The sequence below is a fragment of the Corvus kubaryi genome, unplaced genomic scaffold (assembly GCF_017639235.1).
Source record: "Corvus kubaryi isolate FWS band 111438036 unplaced genomic scaffold, C.kubaryi_AGA036_p1.0 37323, whole genome shotgun sequence".
Lineage (NCBI taxonomy): Eukaryota > Metazoa > Chordata > Aves > Passeriformes > Corvidae > Corvus > Corvus kubaryi.
Window position 1 is genome coordinate 283,421 of NW_024581102.1, and position 8,682 is coordinate 292,102.

General features: G+C 68.9%; 1 protein-coding gene across 1 annotated transcript; it reads right to left on the bottom strand.

The window, feature by feature from the left end:
- Positions 1–1,981: 1,981 nt before the first annotated feature.
- On the bottom strand, positions 1,982–8,633 carry EMILIN1 (elastin microfibril interfacer 1). The gene is given in 9 exon segments (XM_042029457.1): positions 1,982–2,543; positions 2,817–2,951; positions 3,287–3,304; positions 3,414–3,521; positions 3,996–5,624; positions 5,722–5,930; positions 6,372–6,497; positions 8,319–8,416; positions 8,418–8,633. Coding segments are annotated over 9 exon segments (2,709 nt in total). The 5' UTR covers positions 8,472–8,633; the 3' UTR covers positions 1,982–2,211.
- Between the last annotated feature and the right edge of the window lie 49 nt (positions 8,634–8,682).

Below are 8,682 nucleotides of genomic sequence, written 5' to 3' on the forward strand. Positions count from 1 at the left end.
TGGTGGCCTTGGCAGTGCTGGAGGAATGGTCAGGAATACTCAATGGTGGCAGGGGGCTTTTCCAGTCCTAATGATTCCATGATTCTAGGAGTTGTAGGAGGACTCTCACACCCATTTTCCTTATAAAACTCTTTCTTCTCATGATTAGAAGGAAAATGATCCTTCTAAGATTGGTAACTCTTAGTCACCAGCAGGAATCTCTCCTTCCCTTTGCACCCCATGGGCAGTGAGGGGCCAGAGCCGTCATCGCCCAGGGATGATCCCAGGATGGGATAGGGAATCTTTCAAGTGGACACAGTGGAGGGAGAATACAGAAAGACTGAGCCCTTTGTAGTTTTCAATTCCCTCCTCCCCAAGAATTACTGTCATGGCTCTGGATCTCCACCTCCTGCTGACAGTGGGAATGCCATCCCACAGAAACAATTTCCCAAAGAATCTGCTCACGTTTGGATTTACTGCCCCAGGGCAGGACAGAACCAGAGCCCGAGCCTGGCTGTGCAGTGCCAGAATGACTGCCTGTGAGCAGGGATCCCACTGATCCTAAAGTTAAACTGGTAAAAGTGTGTCCAGAGGAGGCCACGGAGATGCTCCAAGGGCTGAAGCTCCTCTGCTCTGGAGCCAGGCTGGGAGAGCTTGGAATGTCCAGCCTGGAGAAGGCTCTGCAGAGACCCTAGAGCCCCTTCCAGTGCCTAAAGGGACTCCAGGAGAGCTGGAGAGGGACTTTGGACAAGGGCCTGGAGGGACAGGACACAGGGAATGGCTTCCCGCTGCCAGGGTTAGATGGGATACTGGGAAGGAATTGTTCCCTGGGAGGGTGGGCAGGCCCTGGCACAGGGTGCCCAGAGCAGCTGGGGCTGCCCCTGGATCCCTGGCAGTGCCCAAGGCCAGGCTGGACATTGGGGCTGGGAGCAGCCTGGGACAGTGGAGGGTGTCCCTGCCCACAGGAGGGGGCAGCACTGGATGGTCCTGAAAGTGATTTGATGATATTTTCTCACATTTTTTACACATCACCAACAGTGGAGCTGCATTAACAGAACAGCCACAACCTGGCCCTCTCCCACACCAACCCCCAATGAACTGCTAAAGAACCCAGACACAGACAGACAGACAGACAGACAGTGTCCCTGGTGCTCACCTGACAATGGCACTGAAGATGCCAAGAGCACCTGAGGACAAAAGGCTCAGTCCCAACCTCACCATTAATGAGCTCCCACGACAGCTGGGGCACAAACTGGGGTTGGACACCCGCCTCTGCCTGGCCCCAAATCCTGATATTTCTGCACCAAAGTATCGGCACAGGAACTATGACCAAAACTGCTTAAATCTCTGAGGAGGTGCCAGTGCCCCAGACCCAGCCTGGAGTCTGTTCTACGATCAACACCCCCAAACACACCCAGCCTGGAGCCTGGGCTACCATCCATACTCCTGGGACCTCCCACCACCACCATCCCGCCCCTTCCCAGGGCGCAGTGGTGGGCACAGTACCCCGGCGCCCTGGCAGGCCAGGCCAGGCCAGGAAACAGCCAAGTGAAGTGATGAAGTGTAAGAACGGGGTTACCCACGGCCGACCCAATGGCAGGGGGTGAAACCAGCCCCGGGGGTGATTCAGCAGCCAGGCGGTTCTGTAGGACCCCCCCTGGGCAGGTACCACCGCCTGTCACCCCCACCAGCTCCAGCCCCCCACTAGCACACCCATCATCATCTGGGGGTGACGGGGCACTGGAGGGTGCCCCAGCACACCAGGACATGACTACAGCACCTGGAAGGTCCCAGCACCTCCCAGTCTCCTCAGAACCGTCCCAGTCACACCACAACAGCTGGAAATCCCCTTCACCCCCCTGCCAAACCCCCACCCTGCAGTGCACAGGGATGACACTGCTGGGGCCACGATGGAGCTCGGTGCCATGGTGACACCTGGCAGGGACCAGCCCCCCTCCCCACGATGTCCCCCTTGGGTGAGGGATGGAACCAGAGCCATGGGTACAAAACCCAGTGCCGCATCTTTATTGGGGGGGCAGTGGGGGGCCGGGGGCCGTGGGGCGGCGTGGGAGGCCAGGGCGTCCAGGGTGGGCGGTGTGGGGCAGGGGCGTGTGACGGTGGGACAGCAAGGGCTGGGGGGGTGCTGATAAATAAGGGGGTGGGGGGTGGGGGTCCCGGCAGGGCGTGGGGACCCCCCGGCCTGGCTGTGCCCCCGCGGGGGACCCGGCAGCTCTAGGGCTCGTCGGAGTCGTAGAGCAGGGCGGCGCTGAAGACAGTGAGGGGCTCGTCGGGTGCGTGGGCCAGGCGCCCTGACACCAGGTCCACACACAGCGTCTCGCCGGCCGCCAGCGGCAGCAGCAGGCTGAAGACGCCAAGGGCACCGGGGCTGGGGACCTGCGCGGCCACCGGCCCCTTCTCCAGTCCCTCGGGCTGGAACCCAGCTGAGTCCAGGCGGGCAATGCCATGGCCAGAGCGGGACAGGACGGCCTCCAGCCCCTCGCCCCGGTGCCCCGTCAGCACTGCGCTCACCAGGTACCGCCCGGGCACCGGCACTGTGAATGTGCCTACGACAGGAAGAGTGGATCAGGGACCTCCAGGGACCCCTGGTGCCCCCAGAACGGGCTTTCTCGGATCTCCTGCAGCACCCCAAGGTCAGCAGGGCATCCTGGGACAGGCACGACACCACCTGAGAAGCCCTGGCCGCCCTCACACCTGGCATCATGCTCCCCCCATGACTCTGCAGCTCCCTCCTACCCCACAGCCCCTACTGCAACATCCCTCACCCCAAAACCATCCCACAGCCCCCAGTGCACCCCCATTGTGCCGTGGGCTTTCACCTGTCTCGGGATCGTAGGCACCACCGTCGTTGAGCAGCACCTGGTCGAAGGGGACGGTGCCTGGCTCCGTGCGTTGGGTGCTCAGGGCAGCCGAGAAAGCGACGCGGGACACCGAGCCCGGCTCCCCGACCTCGCCTGGGCACGGTGTCAGGATATGGCACCCCTGTACCGCCTTCCCTCACCCCCTTAACCCTCTGCAGCCCAGCAGCCCCTTGTCCCCCGAGCTCAGCAGCCACACCCCCGACCCCTCCATACCCTCCCCTTTAGTGTCCATGCCTCTCCTTGACCACACGTCTCCACCATGTGCCCAGCCCCTCTGCTCCCCAGCCACCCAGTGCCCTGTGCTTGCCCATGCCAACCCAGACTGTCCCCCGCTCCCACTGCAGACCCCCAGTCTGCAGCCCCTCCCAGCTCCCCACGTGCCCCCAAGCTCTCCATGGTCCTCCCTGCACCCCTAGCCCCAGCCCTACCTTTCTCTCCGGGCAGCCCTGCAGGAAAGATGAGGAGGGGCTGCAGGGCCAGCTTGGGGTGGGACCCCCGGGGATGGGGTCTGGCCACACCCGTGTGGTCGGGGCACATGGGGGGGCTGAGCCTTACCGGGGGGGCCCACGGGACCCTGTTCTCCATCCTTGCCAGGGGGCCCAGCGGGGCCAGGAGGGCCTGTCTCGCCCATGGGGCCAGCAGGTCCAGGGGGACCGGGGGGGCCTGGAGGGAGGAAGGGGTTAGAGCCACCTTGGCCCCATGGCTGGTGCCCCCATGTGTGATCTCCCCTTGTCCCCACACGCTGCAGCTCCACAGCTGGGATCCTCCTGTGGTCTTGTGTGCCCACACCACAGCACCACCCAGCCAAGCCCCTGCCTCCCCACACCCCACTGCTGCACTCCCTGGTGTCCCCGTGTCTCCACATCCCCGTGCCCCCACATCCCCGTGCCCCCACACCTCCACCACCGTTCCCGCAGTCCCACGTGCCCACCATGCCCCATATCCCCATGTCCCCACAGACCCGGGATGCCCTGTCCCCCCGGAGCCCCCACGGTGCCCCATACGCCCCCATCCTCCCCAGTCCCTTACCCCCACAATTCGCCGTATCCCTGCAGCCCCACGCCCCCTGCAACGCCCCACGTCCCCCCACGTCCCTGCAGCCCCGCAGCCTCCCGCGTCCCCCCCGTGCCCCCGCACCGTGTCGCTCCAGCTGTGCCAGGCGGTGCAGCTCCCCGCGCAGGTGCCCCAGGCTGGCGTTGAGGGCGCCGAGCCTGGGGGGCAGGTCCAGCGCCTTGTCCAGCAGCGCGGCCTGGGCGCGGGCCGTGGCGTTCAGGTCCCGCACGGCGCCCCACAGCCCGGCCACGTGCCGGCCCAGCCCCTCGCGGACGCCCCGCAGCCCCCCGGCCACCGCCTCCAGCTGCTCGCAGACCCCCTCCAGCTTGGCCACGCGTGGCTCCAGCCCTGTCGGGCAGCCCCCGGCCCGCGCCAGCTCCCGCGCCAGCGCCTCCAGCCGCTCCTCGCTCTCAGCCTGTCGCGCCGCCGACGCTGCCGCTGCCTGGTCCAGCTCGGCCACCACGCGGTCGGTGACGGCGGCCAACTGGCGCTGCCGGGTGTCCTGCTGCTCCAGCGCGTCCTGCAGCCCCTCCACCGTGGCATTGAGCCTGCTCAGGGCCGAGAGCGCTGCTGCCAGCTCCCCCCGCAGCACCCGCAGCTCCGAGGGTGACGTGCCCCTAAAGACACCGAACCCCTCCAGCGGTGCATCCAGCTCCTCTGGCTCTGTGGGGCCGGGCTGGAGCTGCTCCGGCTCCCGGGGGGGCAGCGAGGCGCAGGGCCGGGAGCAGGGGTCACCGCTCAGGTCCTCAAGAGCCGCCTCCAGCCGCCCTGTCCGGTTGCGGAGCTGCTCCAGCTCCTCGGCCAGCGCCTCCCCCCGCGCCCCCAGCAGCCCTCCCAGGGTCCCAGCCAGCTCGTCCCCCCAGAGACCTTCGGTGTCCTCTGGCTGCCGGAGGTGGGGGCCGAGCACCCCGTCCTGGCCTGGGCAGGGCTGGCCGCAGCGGGCCAGCAGCCCCTCGAGCTGGTCCAGGCGGGCGCCGCGCTGGGCCCCACTCGCCACCAGCCCCTCCACTGCCCGGCTGAGGTTGGCCAGGCGCCCCGACAGCCCACCCGGCCTCCCCTCGGGCTCGGAGGGCCACGGGCCGGCGCGTGAAGCGTTCAGCCGCCCCTCCAGCTCAGCCAGCCGCCGCGCGAGCACCTGTCCCGGCCCCGGCACCGCCGCCGGCACCGGCAGCCCCTCCAGCCGCCGCTCGAGCTCGGCCAAGCGACGGAGCAGGTCCGGGGACGGGGGGGCCACAGGGGCGGGGGCCAGGCGGCTGCTCAGGCTGCTGATGTGCCGCTGCACCGACTCCACTGCATCCCTGTTGCGCTGGTCCACCGAGCCCACCAGCTTCTCCAGTGCCCGCATCCGTTCCCGGTCCTCGGCCGCCTGCCGCCGCAGCCCCTCCGTGCCGGCCGTGCACGCCGCGCACATCTCCTGCAGCCGCTGCTCCAGCTCATGCAGCGCCGCCGTCCCGGGGCCCCCCGGCCCCCCTGGGCCATCCCGGCCGCCCTCGGTGCGGCGCAGGCGGGTCTCCAGCTCCTCCAGCCGCCGCTGAAGGTGGCTCAGCGCCTCCCGCACTTCGGCGGGGGGGCCGTCAGCCGGCTGCTCGCCCCCGGGCTGCCCCTCCACTGCTGCCCGGGGCGGCTCCTGCCCGGCCCGCAGCTCCTCCAGCTGCTCGCTCAGCCGCCGCACCTGCTCCTCCAGCCGTCGCACCTTCTCCGTGTCTCCGCCACCTGCCATGCACCGCCAGGGTCAGCGTCACGGTCACGACCACAACACACTCCCCCACCAGCGCGTTCCCCACCACCGCATCCCCCGCCCCAGCACTACCTTCACCTCCCAGGCCACTGAGGGGGTTGCCGAAGCCAGAGAGTGTGGGGCGGCCGGGCCGGGGGGGGGGACGGCCGGTGGGCTGGGGGGATGCTGGAGAGGGTCCCTCGCTGCAGTCCGGGCCCGAGTATCCCTGGCAGCAGCGCCAGGCCAGCTCCGACACCGTTCGCTGGGACACCTTGTAGCGGGGCCGTAGGAAGCTGCGGTACCTGCAGGCGGAGGGGACAGGGGGTTTGGGGGTGCCAGGAGGGGTGTGGGGCTGCCCCAGAGGACCAAAGCCAGCACAGGCTGTAGCTTGACCCAGCAGCGCCGGTCTCTTGCTCAACGGCCAGTGGTCAGGGGGGCTACCCCTGCCCGGCCCTGTCACCCTGTCACCAGTATCACCCCAACACCAGTGCCATCCCATCACTGGTCCAGAGAGCTGCGGGGTGCCCCAGGGTTTTGGCTGCACGTGATGGGGGGGGACAGTGGCCGGTCACCCTCCAGCACCACTTGAGGCCACTGACTCTTGCGCAAAAGTAAACATGACCCCGGTACGGGTAAACAGCAGTGGCGGCGGCATGGCCGTGGTTCGCCCTGGCTCTGTGCTGGCCCCCCAGAACGCCCCGAACCCCTCTAGAGCCCTCCAGCCCCATCCCGACCCCACTCACGCCAGGACACGGGGGCACTGGAGCTGCCCCCAGGGGCAGGGCTGATAGTCTGGCTTGATGAAGCTCTCAACACCATCCTCCACCACACAGCTCACGCTGCGTGTCACCACGTAGGCACACCAGTTCCTGCCGGAGAGAGGGGGTCAGGGCATACACCCGGAATGCGCTGGCACAGGGCATCATCCCGGCACACACCAGGCATTGTCCTGGTATGGACCGAGCATGGCACATGCTGGGCATCATCTGGGCACACACCAGGTGCTGTCCTGCATACATGAGGCATCATCTCGGCACAGAGCAGCCATTGGCATTGCCCTAGCATGGACCTAGCATCATTCCAGCACACAGCAGGCATTGTCCTGGCACACAACATGCACAGCATCCTGTCACACACTAGGCATTGTCCTGGCATAGAGCAGGCACCAGGCATCACCCTGCCAGAGACACCAGCAACACCCCCCGCCCCAGGCATTCCCTGACACACACCAGCTCCCCAGGCACACCCCGCATCCCCCGGCGCGCTCCTGTGCTTGCCCAACCAGCCCTACCGGTAGCACCATCATGGCCCAATGCGGCGGGTTAATGGGCCGGCTCTCGCCCCTCAACCCTGCCTGGCGACCCTGCAGAAACGGCTGCAGCCCCCAGCCATGCGGCTGCCCTGGGGAGCCCTGCAGGGATGGGGCTCTGCCAGGAGCAGGGTGCCAACACCCCATCACACTGTGCTGTGGATCCTGCGCTGCCTGGCCCAGGGACGGGCGCCCTGCATGCTGCCCCATCACTGACGCCGTGTTCCCTGCCCCCTCTGTGCCGCTGGGCCAGGAGCGGCTGGGGCAGCCGCACACTGGGTCCCCAGCCCAGCCCCACAGGCTGTGGGGACCCCAGCCCCCCCGCGTGGGACTCCAGCCTGGCCCCGTTGCAGGGACCCCGTCGCAGCCTTATATGGTACGGACCCGAAGCCCGGAGCCCAGCTCGGGCCCCCAGCCCCACGGAGTAGCCCCCCGGGGAGCGGCCTCTGGGCCTGGGTCCCCGCCGCGGGGCCCCGGTGCGGCGGCCGGTTCCCGTCAGGCCGGCTGGTTCCCCTCAGGCCCCGGCTGGATTCCAGCTCCTCCCCGGGGGCCGCCAGGAATTCCTGCGCCGACGACGGCCCCCCTCGTCTCCCCCCCGGTCCCAGCCCTGCACCCGCGAGGCCCTGGGACCCCCGGGCTGTCCTGGGGTCCCACCGCCCCGCACCGGGGCTGTCCCCACCCCAGGCGTGGGATGGGACCAGAGCTCCCTTGAACGGGCAGGATATGGGGACACCCCCCGTGCTCCCCGAGCCACGGGGATGGAGGGCTGCACACCCCGACCCGTGGAGAGCCCCCGCTGAGCCCCCAAAGCCGCAGGTACCGGCTCCACCGTGTCCGTGCCCCACGGCGGCGCCGGAGGTGCCCCTCCCCAGGGACCCCAGGCTACGGCCGTGTCCTGCCGTCCCCCCTCGAGGCCACCGTGGGGCCGGGGCAGCTCCAGCCCTGCGGATGAGGTGATGTGCCCGCGGTGAATACGTTGTGACCCCAAGCCAGCGTGGGGCCGTCCCCAGCCCTGCGCCCCTGCAACGCCCTGAACCACAGACACAGGCTGCCCCACGGCCCCACGCTGCCCACGGCACGAGACAGGACGCGGATGGGGAGAGGGTAGGTCCAGGCCCCTCTCCCCCTCTCCGGCAGCGCTGACCCACGCGTAGATGCCGAAGAAAGATCGGCCCAGAATCCTCGGCCCCGCTGCACCGGCGGCCCCCACCCTCCACGTGCGCCCACTGCCCACCCGCTCCGGGCCCGGGGGAGCCCCCAGCCCCCAGCCCCGGCGGGACCCGCCGCTCCCCGGGCTGGACGTGGCACGTGCCGGTGCCTGGCCGGTGCCGGGGTTCCCGCCTGGGTCGTCCCGGTGCGTCCCGGTGCTCTTGGCTCCTACCTGTGCCGGCTGGCGGCCCGGGCACCGCTGTGGGCCGCGGCCGGGCCGGGGGCGAGCGGGGCGGCCCCGCCGGTGTAGAGGCTATACCGGGGGGGGAAAGTTGGCGGCCAGGGCCTGTGCGGCCAGAAGGCACGGCCAGAGCCAGGGTGCCATGCTGGGCTGGGGCGGCTCCGCTCGGCTCGGTTAGCCTGGTCCGGCGCGGCTCAGGACCGCATGTGGTGTCCCGTCGCGGCTCCGCGGCTCTGGGCGGCTCGGCACGGCTCAGCTCGGCTCTGCCCTCCCCCCGGCCGCCCCTCGGCCAGCCCCTCGCCACCAGAGCCGCCCCGCCGCCGCTGCCCGCCGGCGGGGTCCCCGGGGCCCCCCC